General features: G+C 54.1%; 1 protein-coding gene across 5 annotated transcripts in view; it reads right to left on the bottom strand.

Annotated features, from left to right (window-relative positions):
* PPARD (peroxisome proliferator activated receptor delta) overlaps positions 1-17626 on the bottom strand; it is a 92138-nt gene that overhangs the window by 3106 nt on the left and 71406 nt on the right. For 3 of the 5 annotated variants that reach the window (XM_028509896.2, XM_036023985.1, XM_036023986.1), the window contains 5 exons: positions 12612-12766; positions 11626-11764; positions 10118-10320; positions 9508-9958; positions 6643-8767 (listed from right to left, as the gene is read on the bottom strand). In XM_028509896.2, coding sequence (XP_028365697.1) covers positions 8520-8767; positions 9508-9958; positions 10118-10320; positions 11626-11764; positions 12612-12766 — 1196 coding nt within the window. In that variant the 3' untranslated portion in view covers positions 6643-8519. Of the gene's footprint in view, positions 1-6642; positions 8768-9507; positions 9959-10117; positions 10321-11625; positions 11765-12611; positions 12767-17626 lie in introns of those variants that run through there. The other 2 variants (XR_004902716.1, XM_028509897.2) reach the window with 2 other exon arrangements.

Here is a 17626-nt window from a genome sequence, read left to right as displayed (position 1 = left end):
AAGTTAAAAACCAGCACATAAGAGAAATGTCCTTAAAAATTACAGGGGAGATTTTAAAATTGAATTTAAACAACCCCCCATGTCTATCGGAAAATGGAGACGCTAGATTGGGAAACCAATAGTCCTGGACATCTAGTACTTCTTTTACTTTTGCTGGATCAAAATTATTTTAAAAAGTTTTTTCACAGGTGCTGCCAAGCCATTCTCTGAGGAGGCTGCGCCAGCTGATCCTGCCCCCACTGCAGAGCGAGGGCGCCTGTTTCGGCAAAGCCTGGCCCGCACAATGCTATCACACTGTGTGGCATCTGTTAATTCGGTAAGTAAAAAAATTGTATCTCAGCCCTGGCTGGTGTAGCTCAGTGGATGGAGCGCGGGCTGGGAATCAAAGTGTCCCAGGTTCGATTCCCAGCCAGGGTACATGCCTGGGTTGCAGGCCATAACCCCCAGCAACCGCACATTGATGTTTCTCTCTCTCTCTATCTCCCTTCCCTCTCTAAAAATAAGTAAATAAAATCTTTAAAAAAAAAAATTGTATCTCTTAGCTTTAATGTATATATTTCTCTTACTGTGAGTGAGGTTAAGCATCTTTTCATATGTTTAAGTGTTTTTTTTCCTGTTCATATCCTTTGCCTATTTTTCTATTGGGTTGCTCATTGATTTCTATATTAAAAAAGTTAGCCCTTTGCCTGATTATGTGACAATTTGTTTACATGGTTGATTTAAAAAAATTTTTTTATTTTGTCCCCTGGAAATTTAAAAATGTGTATATGGTAAATTTTTTTAAAATTTTATAGAAATTAAAAAACTCTGTTTCATGGGTACTGCATGAAACTTAGAAATTTAGGGGTATGCACTAGACCTTTGAAAGGTCTATCCACTGGGCCCTGGCTGGTGTAGCTCAGTGGATTGAGCGCAGGCCTGCAAACCAAAACATCGCTGGTTTGATTCCCAGTCAGGGCACATGCCTGGGCTGCAGGCCATATCTCCCCAGTATGGGGTGTGCTAGAGGCAGCCATACATTGGGAAAAAAAGAAAAAAGAAAGAAAGGTCTATCCACGTCAGGATTATGTAAGTTTTCCCCATGTGTTTCTTTAGTTCTTTCTTTTTTTTTCTTTTTTACATTTTATAAACATATCAAGTTTATCCATTTTTCTGTTGAAGAACAACTTTGTCGTTTCCCAGATTTTGCTGTTGCTGCGATGAACACACATCCGAGGTGTCATCTGGTGGGTTTCACTGCCCAGTGTTGTCTTGGGCTGGTTTCTCCAGGAAACAGATTTGGAGGTTCACCACAGGGTGCTGGCTTGGGAGTGTTCTTTGGAAGGACACCTGCAAGGAATTGAAGGAAGTGGGACGGGGTACGGGGAGAAGCTGAACTGCAATGCAGTTGTAGTAGATACTTCTGCTCTGGGGCTGGGATGGTCCAGCATGTTGTCCCAAACTGGGGCAAAGAAGCGTGACCTTATATCCAGGCTGGGTATAGGCTGCCCTGGGGCAGAGGGGGAATGCTCATTCTGGGCAAGTCAGCTCCCTTCAGAAAGGGCAATTCCTGAAACTCAGCTGCGAGCTCAGCAGCCAACTCTCCCAGCAGCATGGAAATGAGTGCCTGGGTCCTAAGGGGTGGAACGGGGGTGGGAGGGGTGGTGGTGGGGAGGGCCCACCACATCTACAGGAACATTTTAAAAAATATATTTTATTGATTATGCTATTACAGTTGTCCCATTTCCACCCCTTCACGCCCCTCCACCCTGCACACCCTCTCCCACCCACATGTCCTCACTTTAGTTCATGTCCATGGGTCATACTTGTAAGTTCTTTGGCTTCTACATTTCCCATACTATTCTTGCCCTCCCCCTATTTTCTACCTACCATCTATGTATCTAGGTACTTATTTTCTATACCTTTTCCCCCTCTCTCCCCGTCCCACTCCCCTGTTCATAACCCTCTATGTGATCTCCGTTTTTGTGGTTCTGTTCTTGTTCTAGTTGATTGCTTAGTTTGTTTTGGTTTTAGGTGTGGTTGTTAATAATTGTGATGTGAGTTTGCTGTCATTTTACTGCATGTTTTTGTCTTTTTTCTTAGATAAGTCCCTTTAACATTTCATAAAATAAGGGCTTGGGGATGATGAACTCCTTTAACTTGACCTTATCTGAGAAGCACTTTATCTGCCCTTCCATTCTAAATGAAAGCTTTGCTGGATAGAGTAATCTTGGATGTAGGTCCTTGTCTTTCATGACTTGGAATACTTCTTTCCAGTCCCTTCTTGCCTGTAAGGTCTCTTCTGAGAAATCAGCTGCCAGTCTGATGGGAACTCCTTTGTAGGTAACTGTCTTCTTTTCTCTTGCTGCTTCTAAGATTTCTCTCCTTCATTTTTACCTTGGCTAATGTAATTATGATGTGCTTTGGTGTGTTCCTGCTTGGGTTCAACTTCTTTGGGACTCTCTGAGCTTCCTGGACTTCCTGGAAGTCTATTTCCTTTGCCTGAATGGGGAAATTCTCCTTTATTATTTGTTCAAATAACTTTTCCACTAGTTGCTCTTCCTCTTCCCCTTCTGGTACCCCTATAATTCGGATGTTGGAATGTTTCAAGATGTCCTGCATGTTCCTAAGCCTCTCCTCATTTTTTTGAATTCTTGTTTCTTCATTCTGTTCTGGTTGAATGTTTCTTTCTTCCTTCTGGCCCACACCATTGATTTGAGTCCCAGTTTCCTTCCCATCACTATTGTTTCCCTGTACATTTTCCTTTATTTCACTTAGTGTAGCCTTCATTTTTTCATCTAATTTGTGACCAAATTCAACCATTTCTGTGAGCATCCTGATTACCAGTGTTTTGAACTGTGCATCTGATAGGTAGGCTATCTCTTCTCCATTTAGTTGAATTTCTTTTGGAACTTTGATCTGTTGTTTCATTTGGGCCATTCTTTTCGTGACGCACCTGTTATGTAGTGAGGGGGTAGAGCCTTACGTGTTCACCAGGGTGGAGCAACCCACATCACTGAGTTATGACCTGTTTGTGGGGGAGGGGTCTGAGAGGGAACAGTGGCACTTGCTCTGCTCTCTGCCAGTTTTCAGTCACTTCTGCTGATTCCCCCAAGCAAATTGGGTCTTTCTGGTGCTGATTGCCAGGTGGATGGGTTTGTGTACGTTCTAGGACCCTGTGGGTCTCTCCTACAAACTCTCCTGTGAGGCTGGGAGTCTCTTCCGGCACCTCAACCCCCACAGGTGTTTTCAATTGGTGTTTTGAGGCTTTATTTCCCTGTGCTGGGACCCTGGGTTGCGTGATCAGTCTTGCTCCCCTGGTTTATCTGTGCACGAATGTGGGACCACCCAGTCTGCCAGCCGCCTTGCATGCTGCGCCCCTCCACAATCCACCGCCTCACCGGGTCTGTCCGCTGCCACCCAGCGCCAGGGTCTGCCAGCCGCTGCTTTTTTTGCTGCGACCCCTCTCTGCTGGACTGCCCAACTCAGTCCCTCCTACCGGTCTGGATGAATGTGTCTATTTTAACTCCTTGGTTGTCGGACTTCCATATAGTTCAATTTTCTGTCAGTACTGGGGTTTTTTTGTTCCTAAATTTTTGTTGTCCTTCTTTTGGTTGTGCAAGGAGGCACAGTGTGTCTACCTATGCTTCCATCTTGGCTGGAAGTCCCACAGGCACATTTAACTTCAGTGATTTTGCTGAGTTGTTTTTCAGGTTGTGTGTATAAACATCTGCACTATATGAGAGTTTGTATTGCTGTTATTTCCACTTCCCATTTTCTATCTTTATTTTCCTGTACTAATTGCAGGATAATTTCTCCAGGTCTTTCTTGGTGTGCAAAAATGATCTCTCTGGGTATTTCTAGTCTTTTTTTTTTTTTAAAGATTTTATTTATTCATTTTTAGAGAGGGAAGGGAGGAAGATAGAGAGAGAGAGAGAAACATCAATGTGCAGTTGCTGGGGGTCATGGCCTGCAACCCAGGTATGTACCCTGACTGGGAATTGAACCTGCGACACTTTGGTTTGCAGCCTGAGCTCAATCCACTGAGCTACGCCAGCCAGGGGTCTTTTTTATTTATTTATTTTTTTAACTCACTGAGTTTTCTTTTTTCTGGAAGTCCCAGGTATTTCTTTAAACATATTATGTCTTTTTTCCTTAAAAAGCAAATTATTCCTTTCTTATAGTTTTTCTTTGTATGTTTAAGAATATGAAACCTCTCCTATACTATAATCAATGGCTCTACTTCTTTGAAGCCCCAGGGCTCTAACCTCACTGGTGGTTGTGTCTGTGTGTTTCCCCGTGGGCTCGTTTCCTCACACCCGTAGTTTTGGAGGAGCTCCGTGCTGCCTGCACCTGAGCTCGGCAGAGGCTTTGTGTCTGCTCCTTAAAGCCTGCCCAGGGGGTTCCCCTCTTTTTCTTTTCTTCCTTTGTCCTTTTCTATTTTAAGATTTTATTTATTCATTTATTTATTTTAAAGAGGGGAAGGGGGGAAGGGAGGAAGAAAGACTGGGAGAGAAACGTTGTGTGAAACATCAATTGGTTGCCTCTTGTATGACCCCAACAGGGACCCAGTCTGCAATCCAGGCCTGTGCCCTGGCTGGGGATGGAACCAGTGACTTTCCACTTTGCAGAACAACACCCAGCCGACTGAGCCACCCCAGTCAGGGCAGGCCCCCTCTTTCTCTTTTTCTCCTTCCTTCCTTCCTTCCTTCCTTCCTTCCATCTATCCATCCATCCTTTTTTTCTTTACTTTTTTATTTCCTAAGAATTGTGTAAAATCATTGCAAAGATAGTATATTTTAATTCTCTTAAGGCTGCTTTCTTCTTTTTTAGTCTCAATATTTGCTTCATTTGTCCTGACATCATGAAAAAGAGATCAGGTGACTCTACCGATTGTCCCCAAGGTTTTGCCCCTGGGTAGGAAGCAGAGCCCAAGGCCCTGGGTCCATGTAGACCTGGCAACGCCTCTTCTTGGCTGAGTGACCCAGGCCGCGCTGTGCTTTGTCACTGCACCGCTCGTAGGGTTGTGGTGAATTGGAGGTGATACATGCACAATGCCTGGCACACAGTAGGTGCTTAATATAGAACATCCCTTAGCGATGGTAACAGCAGGTTCCAGGTAACAAGAGAACATGGGTGCCGGCACTTAGCCTCCCCTCTCTGAACTGAGTTGTTATTTCGTGCCCTGTTATATCCCTGGAGCACTGGGCAGAGGGCTGGCCCTGCGCCACCGAGCCACAGTCCTCCACTGTTTTCCTCCCACCTGATGGTGTGGGAGGGTAGGGAGGTGGGAAAAATAAACCAAGCAAACTAGAGGAAGATTCCATCATAAGCAAGGCTTCCGCTTCAGAGGTGCCCGTGTTCCAAGCATTCCTCCTCCTCTTTCCCTCCTCTTCCCCGGGGACTGTCGCTCTCCTGGCTGAGATGAACTATGGGGACCTGACAGTTTGGCTGGTTCTGGCCGGCGGCCAGCGAGAGAAAACAGGGTCAGACTTGACCACCACCTTAGTCTGTGAGTGCCTGCGCGCCCCCCCCACCCCCCGCCCTCCGGCCCTGCGCTTTGGGCCGCTGCGTGCATTTTGTGCTCATCATTTGCTGGCTCTTGGCTCTTCCACTTGCTCCTCCATCCCACAGGGGCTGGGAGTCTGCAAACTACATTCCCTAGACTCCCTTAGCTATTTTTTTTTTTTTAGTGGGAGGTACAGGCAAGGGACTGGAAGACAGGGAGAAGGGAGGCACTGTCCCTCCACCCCAAACTGATGGCACTTGTGGCAGGAGCAGCTGAGTTTGAGCTCCAGCCTTCTTGCTCAAGTGGCCCAGTCCCAGGGTGGTGGAGCAGCAGCGGTGGTGGCCACTGGCACCCTGGCAGCCCGAGATGCACAATGAGCGTGAACTGCTTCTAGTCAAACCAGCAGGCGGCTCGGGCTCCTGGGCTTCAGCAGTGTTGGTGGGTATTTTAGCCTCAGTGGCCTCCTGATAACATTTTCTGTCCAGTCCTGGGGGTGAGTGGCTTCCTGCAGTTACCAATGCCAGGATCTTTCAGTCCTTTCAATATTTTTGTAACGATTCCCTGGAGTCAACTCCCCATTTTGGAATATTTAGCAGTGACTGTTTTCTGGCTGGACAAGCACCAAGACGCAGCCTGACCTTGCTTCACACTGCAGGCGAGCCTACTGGTTGCCAAGGGCTGGGTGCCCTGGAGCCTCTGTGGAGACAGCACCCCAGAGAGTAAAGGAGAAAACTGGGGTGTTGACGAAGGAAGAAAACCCTGATCGTTCATGTGGGCACCAAACTGACAGTGAACGACAGGCTTTGGGTTTGCAAGGCCCGCATTCTGCCCTCAGCCCAGGGTGGACAGCCACTCTGAGACCCTTCAGAGACCCTCGCCCTGGCCTCGGTCTGTCAGAGAGTGTCTTTCTGCCTTACACCCGCAACCCCCCGCAGGGTAGGGGTGCATCCTCTCTGTGCTCCGCAGCCCTTGCTGACAGAGGAGCAGCAGCGAGCAGCGGAGTGAGGGGAAGCCGGGGAGCGCCCGCCAGCCAGACTCTGCTGGCCCCCCAGTCCCACTTGCCCGACTGTCTCCGCCCCTGTGCAGCGGGCACGGAGGGGAGAAAGACACAGCAGCCCCCCAGGAAAACACGCGGAGAACTGAGTCAGCCTAAGTCAACTCTTAAATAATTAGTTCCCATTTATTTAAAGTTCCACCAGTCTGTGTACACTATTTATATTAAAAACACAGGAAACGGGGGCTCCTAGCAAAAATATACATTTCCATTTTGGAGATTGTTCGGACACTGAGAAGAGTTGTACTCTCAGCACTAAGGCGGGAGGGGACCCCCAGCCCGCACCCCTGGTCAGCCGTGGGTGGGATGGGAGAGGGAAGAATCTTGCCAGCAGGCAGTGATCCTGGGGCAGGAGGGCCACAGCACCGGCAGGGACCGACCTGGGGTTTGCCCTTGCTCTAGGGCATTTCCCACCAGGGCTGCAGTCAGACAGAAAGGCCCTTTCCAAGGAGGATCACAGGACCCAGGAAGCCTGGGCTCTAACCCCAGGTTCTCAGAGACCCTAGTCAGCCTCTCCCTGCTCGGGCCAGCTCCCTCCCTGCAAAGGCAGCCTGGGCCTGCCCTCCTGCTCAGGCGGCACCACAGGCCGTGCTTCAGCACCCTGTCTGTGGCACTGGGAGGGGTGGGGGGCGGGTAGGGTGCAGAAGACCCTGTCACTAGGGGCTGCGCAGGGCGGGGTTCCAGGTGACCAGCTGGGCTGAATACCGGGAAGGGGAGGGCAGCAGAGCTGTTGGGACAGACAGATGTCTCAGTAAATAGGCTCAGTTCATCCCCGGCACGTTCCCCTGCGAGCAGGTGCTGGGCTGACTCACAGGACACGGCTGCCGACCAGAGATCTGGCCCAGCCCTGGGAGTGGGCTCAGCCCTGCCTGCCCACCTGCAGGCCCCTCTGGGGGCAACCCGCCTGGGGGTCGGGGGCTGCAGATAAAGTGAATTCAGTGCTTGTGCTGGAGTGGCGGCTCCAGGAGTGTGTGGGGCATGAGCGTCTCCTGCCTGGACAGAGCAACTGTTGTGGGTGAGGCCAGGCCTGGCCCTGGGGAGGGAGGTGACGGCCGTGGCACTGACAGGCGGGCCGAGGCTGCTACAGACGGGTGGGCGGGTGAGTGCTGATGGGGGGCTACCCCCGAGGCCTGCTCACTGCTTCCCCACCAACCACTAACTCCCTTGAGACTCGCTCCTCTTCATGGGGGTGTGGGGCTCCCACCTGCAGGGAACCCACCTCCTTCCAGGCTGGGGACTGGTCCCCCAGCAGCCAGCGCAGGGGCCATCAGCAACACTGGCCTGGAAGACAGGCGAAAAGAACAAAAAGCGTGTTGGTGGGAGCAGGGCTGGAGGGGCTAGGGGGCGCCAGCCTCAGCCTTGGGAGGGCCGACGGTCTCAGGAAGGCATCCTGGCCTTCAGGGCAGGGGCGCAGTGACAGGGGCCACTGCTGAGCCGGCCCAGGTGCTGTTCAGCTTCCCCAGGAAGCTGGGCCCAGGGCTTAGTGTTTCTCTGGAGGGCTCCAGTCCTTGCTGTGAAGACGGGGGCAGCACGGGGCCCCTGCCCCCGTCGGTGAGGGTCGGTGCAGAGGGCTGGCCCTGCTCCCTCCGCACCGGGGCAGGGGCGGAAGCAGAGGTCCTGTTCTATGCTGCTGGTGAAATGACACAAACTGTCTCAAAGAAAGAGAAAGAGGCACACACACGGGGACGGGGAGAAAGGGAGGGCGAGGGAGGAAGGAAAAGGGAAAGCTATGGGAAGGAAGAGAAGGAGCAAAGACATTAGAGAAGAAAGAGGAACTGAGAAAGAGGGAGAGGGGGAAGGGAAATTGGGGAGGGAGGCGAGGGTCTGTTCACGTGAGGGTGTGCGCCTGCTGCCCCGGGCGGCGGCAGCCAACAGGAACGTCCCGTGGTGGCCCCGTCCCGCCGCTGTCCCCCTGCCCCTGGCTCCCAGCTCCTGGAGGCCTGCTGGGAGGCCTGCTGGGAGGCCTGGGCGAGCCCTTCAGTACATGTCCTTGTAGATCTCCTGGAGCAGGGGGTGCAGCGAGGTCTCCGTCTCGGTCTTCTTGATCCGCTGCATCATCTGGGCGTGCTCGGTGACCAGCTGCCGCAGGTCAGCCATCTTCTGCAGCAGCTTGGGGAAGAGGTACTGGGCATCGGGGTGGTTGGCGTGCAGGTGGAACTCGAGGGCACGCAGGATGGTGTCCTGGATGGCCTCCACCTGTGATACGTTCATGAGGCCTGGCCGGTCTGTGGGGACACAGGCAGGGGTGTGGGAGGGAGTGGGCACGCTCCAGGGGTCTCAGAAGGGCAGAGGAGCTCCCCTAGCCCACCCTGCATGGGGGACCTGGCCCAGGGGCGGCGGGCCTCCTCGCTGCGGCGGCCCCAGCTCCGTCCTGCCAGCGATTGCCTCGCTGAGCATCCTCAACCCCCATTTTCCTGACCGGTCAGTGCAGCGTCACGGTTATGAGACTCACTGCCTGATCCACACCCTGGCCCCGCAGGACCAGTGAGGCTCTAGGCAAGCCCCTCAGCCCCTGGCCTGTCCCTTCCCTGTAACCCGGGGACACAGGAGTGCCTGGGCACAGGGACGATGTGAGGGTCAAATGAGGGACTGGCTAGGGAAAGGAGCTAGAACCAGGCCTGGCTCGCAGTAGCTCCTGGCCGCTGTCAGCATGATTCGTATTACAATGACTGTGTTGGAACAGAAAATGTTGGTTGGTAAAACACAGAAAACTTCGCCGCCACCGGAAACAGCCCCTATGGCCATGCTGGTGCACGACCCTTCGGTCTTTTTCCTGTCTCACCTGCACCTACATGGGACAGAGCTGCCCCCCTGATGTACGGTTGGTGCCTCGCACGACCCACTGCCATCATCACAAGACGCCCCCCCTGTGGCGCACACTCAGGCTCAGCACCCTACAGGAGGGCCCGGCCCTCAGCGGGGCTGGCTGTGTTGGGCCGGCCCCCCCGGCCCCACCCTCACTTACCTCCACACAGAATGATGGCCGCGATGAAGAGAGCCAGGTCACTGTCATCAAGTTCCAGGGCATTGAACTTGACAGCAAACTCGAACTTGGGCTCAATGATATCGCTGAAGGGCTTGCGGAGGCTGCGCAGAAACTCACGGGTGACAAAACCAGTGCCGTTGGCCACCAGCAGCCCATCCTTGTTGACAATGGAGGCCAGCATGGCGAAGATGGCCTCATGCACACCGTACTTGAGAAGGGTCACCTGGTCGTTGAGGAAGAGGTTGCCGAAGCTGGGGATGCTCTTGGCGAACTCGGTGAGCTCACGCACAGTCTCCACCGTGGTGCACTGGCAGCGGTAGAAGACGTGCACGCTGATCTCCTTGTAGGGCGGCAGGCCGTTCACCAGCTGCTTCCACACCAGGCCCTTCTCTGCCTGCCACAAGGTCTCGATGTCGTGGATCACAAAGGGCTGAAAACCAGGCCCCATTAGAGGCCAGGCCCTGGGGCCCCTGCCCATGTGCTCCCCATAGCCCCTGGCCGTACAGTGGAGCTGGGGAGAGAGGGATCTGGTTCTCCCAGGAGTTAGGCGGGCGGCCTCGGGGCCCGGTGCCAGGGCGGTGACACTCACCGCCGTGTGGCTGGTCTTGCCGGTGAGGATGCCGCGGGCCTTCTTTTTGGTCATGTTGAAGTTTTTCAGGTAGGCACTGTAGATGTGCTTGGAGAAGGCCTTCAGGTCAGCCACCTGTGGGTTGTGCTGGCTTCCCTCACTCGCCGTCAGCCCTGCCACCAGCTTCCTCTTCTCAGCCTCCGGCATGCGGCCAAAGCGGATGGCTATACGGGGAGCGGGGGGACAATCGTTAAGGAGTCCACGCAGGTGCCAGCCCCTCTGACCTACTCATCCCTCTACAGGTGTGCGGGCCAAAGATGGAGACACATTTTAAGCCCAAGGCCCTCAGAAGCCCTAGGGGCAGCGAGCTGGGATGGTGGGGAACCCCTCCAGGATGGAAGCTCTAGGGGTGCAGGACCCTGTCTTCCCAGTGCAGGGCACACAGGCCCTCACTCACAGTGACTGCCCCGCATTGCTGGAGGGAGGCGGTGCTGGTGGCAGCTGGGAAGACGGCTGTGGCGCCAGAGGCCTGGGCCCGAGCTCCAGCGCTCAGCAGCTTGCAGACAACCCAGTGACTTCAGGCAGGCTGCTTTATCTTCTTTTTTCATTAGAAAAATGGGGCTGACACTTAAATCTCACTGGCTTATCAGAACAATTAAATAATTCCCATTGTAAGCACTTAAAAACTGCAGTCATTAGCAAGGGAACAGGAAACAAGTCCAGCTTCTCTCAAGAAAAAGCGAGAAGAATTCAGTCAGCTCTGAGGTCTCTGGGAAATGCCTTCACTCAGCCAAGGAACGGGCCTTGGGCAGATACGGACTGAGGGGAGGGGTCAACCCCCAGGCCTGCCAGGCGCCACCTCCTGAAAGAGCTGCAGCCAGAGCGCTTAGGTCCTGCCACCCTCTGAGATGCAAGGCAGTTAGGGTATCCGTGGGTGAGGACATTTAAACAGCAGGCTCTCCCTGTCCTCTGGGGGTCTGAGCCGGAGGGGCAAGGAGGGGGCAACACCCTTCCCTGTGGGGTCTGAAGACGAGACTCTGCAGGAGGCCGAGAGCGCAGGGCAGGGCAGGCTGTCTCCCGGGAGTGGCTGGCCTCCAGGACACTCCTGCCTCGCTCCTGGCAGCAGAAACACGTGGTCACTTCCTGGCTCCCACCTGCCCTCCATAACCAAGAGGGGCTGAGGGGATGCCAGGCCTTTGTGGTGGCCTTTCATGCTGTGCCAGGCCACTGAGACAGCCTTGAGGTCCTGGGGGCGGTGTTTCCAACAGCAGTGGGGCTGGGGTCAATTCCCACTTCCCTCGGGGCCAGAGAGGTGGTGACTGCCCTGGCCTGGGACCCGTGGTGGACACTGGGCAGCCTGGGGGAGGCAGATCTTGGGCTGGCTTGTGCTGGCTCCAAGACTCCGGGTCCAGAGCAGCAAGGTCAGCAGCTGACACTTGGCAGTGCCTACGGCGTGCCAGGCACAGCTGAGGGCGCCCCCTTTCTAGGCTCCCTGAGACCGGCTCTAAGCTGCCCAGGTCGGCTCTCACCGTTGTGCGACATGCCCAGCGCCAGGCATTTCTGGAAGCGGCAGTACTGGCACTTATTGCGGTTCTTCTTCTGGATCTTGCAGCTCCGCTCGCACTTCTCGTATTCCAGCTTCATGCGGATCGTCCGCCGGAAGAAGCCCTGAGGGACAGTGCACGGGGAGGAAAAGCCACAGGGAAGGGACAGCCTGAGGGCCTGCTGCCCACTGGGGCCCCGCTGTGCACACAGATGTAAGAGTCCTGACATTCAGAAGGAGTGGGGGATTCTTCTGGAAGGGAGTAGAAGGGAGGTAAACAGCAACACACACATCTGTGCTCAGCAGGAATATTATCCTATAGTTGCTTTTTTGAAATAGTTAAAATAATACACCACATTTACTTTAAATACTTCTTTGTTAATCTGGTAAACTACACCATGACTAACTTGATTTATTCCTAATTGTAACCGGTTCTATGTTTTTTAGGTTTAGTAAAATAATGTGAAATTTTGATGGGTGTGCAGTTAGGAGGAAGAACCCAAAAGCACCACTAAAAAAAAGAATGTAACAATTCTTCGCCTCCCCCCAAAGAGTTCCCTTCAGGCTTTGGAGTGCAGACACCCCCGACCTCGGGAAGGCTCAGGAAGACGCCTCAGCCCAAGCCCTGGGTTCGGTCCACCTGTCTTTTCCAGCCAGGTCCCCAGGGGGCGCATGTAGCCCAGGGAGTCCAGGTAAGTGGCTGCATCAGCGCTGCAGGTGGCCAGCAGGGCAGTCCTGACATGGGAACCCCTCTCTCCAGTAGGGCAGCCCTGACACGGGAACCCCTCTCTCCAGCAGGACCAAGAGCGGAGGCTTGGAATGGGCCCCAGACCCTGGCTGTGGCCCAGGCAGGAATTCCACAGTGGGTATATTCAGGGACCTGCCCCCTCGGCAGGGAAAGCCTTTTTGGCAGGTTAACTTACCATGTGACCACAGCCCTGCCGGCTGGCCAGCACCCCCCGCTGCCCATACCTTGCACCCCTCGCACGCGTGAACGCCGTAGTGGAAGCCTGATGCCTTGTCCCCGCACACGCGGCACTCCATGTTGAGGCTGCCACACGGAGCCCCGTCGCAGCCCGTCTGCAGCTGGTCCAGCAGCGAGGGTGGGGAGGCGCTCCGGGAGAGGTCTGTGGACACAGTGTGGGGGCTTCATGTTCTGCCGGGCTGGGCCCGTGCGCTTCTCTCTCACGGCCTCAGCTCAGCCAAGAGCTGTGTGGCTGTGGAAGTCAGCCTTTCTGAGGACCAGTTTCTTCACCTAGAATGTAGGGTTAGACAGCTTCTCTGGGAGGATGGCGCCGTTCCCAAAGCATTCCCCCAGAGCTGACCCCCAGCAGGTGTTCCAGAAATGGCGGCAGCTACTGCCTGGGGCAGGTCGGAGCCCCCGTGGGCTGAACTCACCCTCGGGGAGGAGAGGGTGTGGAGGGATGGTTGTGTCTGGGGAAGGGGAGGAAGCAGACGGAATCTCTTCAGATTGTCCCTAGAAGTGGCCCTGTCGGGGTCCCATGGAACGTGTTTTGTGCAGACGGCAGAGTGCAGACCTCTGCCGAACCCCCTCCACCCAGGAGATCTGATTTGTGCACGGACTCCAGAGATGCTGGCGGGGGTGGGGGGGGTGGGGAGGGGCGTCCACACACATGGCCCAGGATGGCCATGAATATGGCCCAACACAAACTCGTAAATTTATTTAAAACATGAGATTCTTTTTGTGATTACATGTCGCAATGTATTTAACATGTGGCCCAAGATAACTCTTCTTCCAGTGTGGCCCACAGAGACCAAAAGGTTGGACTCCCCTGCAAGGATCTCCCAAGAAGCTGAAATTCATTCCCATGAAACTTGCTCACGTAGAAAGAGTGCAGGTATCAGTCACACTGGCTAGGCAGCACACTGAATTCCACGAGTGTTTTTCAATTAAACGTACGGATGTTTGAACCAGGTGCTGAGTGTCGGGGAGGAAAGCAGTCAGCCGCGGCAATGGCCTCAGGGTACACACGCCATCAGGCGACTCAGTAAGAAGTGCCGGAGCCTCTCCTGAATCCCTGCCTTGGACACGCGGAAGTGAGGGCCTCCCTCGGAAAGGGCACCTGCCCTGAGCCCCCGTCTCCTGACCGCCAGCCCAGGGCTGCGTGACCCGCGCTGCCTGTCCTGCCTCTGCCACACTTGCCTGCCAATCTGCTCTCCTCTGCTCTCTTCCCTGACGACCGAGCAACACCCTTGGGGGCAGGGTTCGAACCTCAAACCAGGGAACTGGTGGGTTTGAGCGGAAAGCTCTTAGGAGGACCCAAGCCATGGCAATAAGCCCAGACTTAACACTTTCTGCTTCGCAAAAGAAACAATTTTCCTCACCACGGAGTAACCTCCGAAGTGCACTCCACTTCTACATCTCCCTCCCGCTCCCCTCCTCCCCTGAGGTCCCAGGGCACAGGAGGAAAGCCTCCAGTCTCCGCCAGCCCCCATCCCGGACACAAAGGGAGCACAAGCACCAGCCCACAGCAGAGAACCGCCGCCTGCTGCCCTCCCTGGCAGACGAGGGCAGGGGTAACGAAAGTCCTCGGTTCCTAAAACGGCCTGCCCTGTGCCAAGGACTTAGCTCCCAGTCATCCAAGGGGTGTACTCCGCCCCCCACCCCAGTCTACAGATGGGGAAGGGGGAGTGGGCTCCGAGACTGCAGCCTGGGAGGAGGGGGAGGCCACTTTGGACTGCTCTGTAACCTTTTTTGGGTAAATTTAAAGATGTAATTTATTTAGAGAGAGGGGAAGGAAGAAGAAGGAGAGGGGAAGAAACATCAATTGGTTACCTCTCACACACCCTCAACTGGGGACCTGGCCCACAACCCAGGCATGTGCCCTGACTGGGAATTGAACTGGTGACCCTTTGGTTTGCAGGCCAGCAATCTATCCACTGAGCTACACCAGTCAGGGCTTCTCAGCAGCCTTGACACACCCGATGGCCTATGTATTTCCGCCCTTCTGGAGCCCCCACTAGAACGTAAGGACCACAGGGCAGACACTCAGTGACTGTGGAATAAGCAGTCCTCAAGCTGCCAGGGTGTCCTGGCCTCAGCACCACCCGGCTGGGGGCAGCGCTGCTACTCCTGGAGGCATTAAACTGGGGCAGTGGAAGTCACGTTCCCAGTTGCTGGGAGGAGATGAGGCAGTGCAGAGACCCTGTGTAGAGACCAGCGCAGATGCTGGCTGAGGGGCTCCTGGCATTTCCTCCCCCGGACCATGTGGTCTGTGTGTATGGGCACTTTCCCCTCAGAGCTCCAAGCCCCTTCCACGGGCACCGATCACCTCAGAGTGTGCCCACCTTTCAGTGCTTCCCAGTTCTCCTGGCCCCGAGGCTCAGCAGGTGTCAGTCGTTTGGCTGCTCTTGGTGCTGCGTGTAGCAATGCCACCCTTTCTTTCTGCCTGCTGAAATGCATTCAGCGGACATTTGATGGGTACCTGCTGTGTGCAGGGCAAGACCCAGACCCTGCCCTCGACTAGATGAGGTAAGAAAACTACAGCACATCACAGAGAGTGGCCACGCCGTCCAGCTGAGGGGCAGGTGGGGTGGTGCAGGGCTGCGAAGGAGCTGCCACCTGGGCATGAGGTGGTCAGGGAAGGTGACTGCTCCCCTCTCTAGCTCAAGGGTGCACGCTTTGGATGACCTCCAAGCCGGCTTCCAGGTGCTCAGAGACAGCAGGCGCGGAATAATGCGGCTCAGGAGCCACGCAGCCCAACCCACCTCGCCTCAGTTTCCTGCTCTGTCAAAGAGGGATGGCAATGGTACCTGTCTCAGAGTCGCCTCCCTGTGAAGCACACAGGAGTTAATACAGAGAAAGCTCTTGGAACTTGGAAGTGCTGTGTAAATATCAGCATATGAGGGGGACCCCCCAAAACCCAGAATTTACTTATAAAAAATTATTTATTCTTACATGTTTAAACTTCAGTCACCTTCAAAGTACTCTCTATTAGATGCAATCAATACACTTATTGAGATTTTTTCTCCACTGCTCAAAAAAGGTTTTGAACTCGATTTTGATGCCGTTTAGTACTCATGCTGTTTTTTGTCTTTTTCCACACCAGAGAAACATTTCTCTTTGAGGACTTTTTTCATCCCAGTAAACAAACAAAAAAATTGCTCAGGGTGAGATTGGGTGAATAGGGAGGGCGGTGCATGAGGGTCATGCCATTTTTGGTCCAAAACTACTGAACACTCAGTGCAGTTATGAAATGGGCAAATGCATTGAAAGTCCCCCCCACCCAAAAATTCACTGAGGCAGAGTGCAGCCTCTCACAACACCACCAGCTGGTACACTAATACAAAAGAGTTCCTAGAACACTCACCTAGTGGGGGAAGCCTGTACTATAAGGGGCCTGCCCTCCAGATGATAAATCTGGGTTTTTCTGGGTCCCCCCTCATAAGTTCGGGTGATGCTCACTAGAAAGCTACAATCCTGCAGTTTCCCAGCGGTGTGCCCCACACAGACAGGGACTGTCCTTGCCTCTTCTCTTCCTTCTGGTTATCTCTCCCCCTATCCCCCCACAGCTTCACAGAAACCCAGGGTATGTGAATACATGGAGGGGATGTCTCTCTGCTGATGAGTCCTGGCACCCCCAGGACAAGACCTATCTTCCTCTCGTGTCATCTGGCCGGCTGCTGGTCCCTGGCTCAGGGGGTCAGGACTACCCCAAACCCTGGAAGAAGCCAAGATGCCCAAGCCCTACTAGCCACTTAGTCAGTCAAAGCTCTGGGTGCTGAGGAGAGAGCCGGGGCAGGAGTCACAGAGGGGCCTCAGTCAGCGGGGGACCCAGGAGATGTCCCGCCCCAGGTGGTGGACAGGAGCAGGCTGCTGAGCCTGAAAGCAGTCAGAAAGGCCTGGCAGTCTCGGTGATAAGGGCAGCCCCTGCCTATTTCAGGGGAATAAGAAAACACTAATAACTGACACACAAGGCAGAGAGAGGAAGGGGAGGGGAGGTGCTGGGGTGAGCAGAAGTGTATATACCCCACAGGGAGAGCTTTTGCTGAGGGGTGTACTGGGGATACTGAAGTGATGGTAACATGCAGGTGAGTTTTCCAAAGATAAAGGTTCTGTTTCTCCCTGATTAGCCACCTGGCTTAAGGGTTCACCCTCAAATCGCCATCACATCCTACCTGAAAGCAATGATGGCAGGGTGGCCCCATTCTAGGGAACAGGTTCTGAAGGCCCCCTTACCTCCCACGAGCTCTCAGTGGCAGACTGGGGTTCCAAGGCCCTCCTCCACACCAGCAGCCCCTGCCTTGGTGCCCCTGCCCATGCCAGGTGGAAGGGACCCTAGGCTCGCCGTTTAAAGGCTGTGTGCCTGCACAGCCACTCTGCAGCCAGCCCGGCGCCCTCCTCTGCTCTCAGGACATGCACTTGCTCGCCCTGCTGGCCCTCTCGTGGGCCGTAAGCCCTGCCTCTGACACTCTAGCCACATGCTGTCTGACCCTGCCCCCCAAATATCTCCTACCTTTACTACCCCCAGGAGAAGAGGAGAAAGGACCCGCCTTTATGGTCACCCAGTAAATGCCAAGCATGTTACAAGAGTCTGTATGCCTGTCAGTATCATTTCCTGTCACTTTGGAAGACAGTACTGCACCATGTAAAGATGAGGAAACTGAAGTTCCGTGTGATTATAGGATCTGCCCAAGGTCACCTGCCTATACTTGGTGGGATTGGAACTTGAACCTAAACCTGACTCTCCTGCAAAGGCTGTGTGTCTGCACCAATCACATCTCTCTTTTAGCGCATGCCTGCTATGTGCTAGGCACTCCGCTGGACTTTATATTATTAATCTCGTGAACCTCAAGACAACCCTTCCTTACCCCCATTTCATAGGAGAGAAAAGGGAGGCTCAGAAGGCTAAGTTACATGCCGACAGTGGCTCTGATGGTTAGTTTTGTGTGCCAACTTGGCCAGGCCATGGTGCCATGGTGCACAGTTTTTGGTCAAATACCAGGACAGATGTTGCTGTGAAGGT

The sequence above is a fragment of the Phyllostomus discolor genome, chromosome 4 (assembly GCF_004126475.2).
Source record: "Phyllostomus discolor isolate MPI-MPIP mPhyDis1 chromosome 4, mPhyDis1.pri.v3, whole genome shotgun sequence".
Lineage (NCBI taxonomy): Eukaryota > Metazoa > Chordata > Mammalia > Chiroptera > Phyllostomidae > Phyllostomus > Phyllostomus discolor.
Note: the sequence above shows the minus strand (reverse complement) of the source record. Positions and strands in the feature narration are given on the sequence as shown.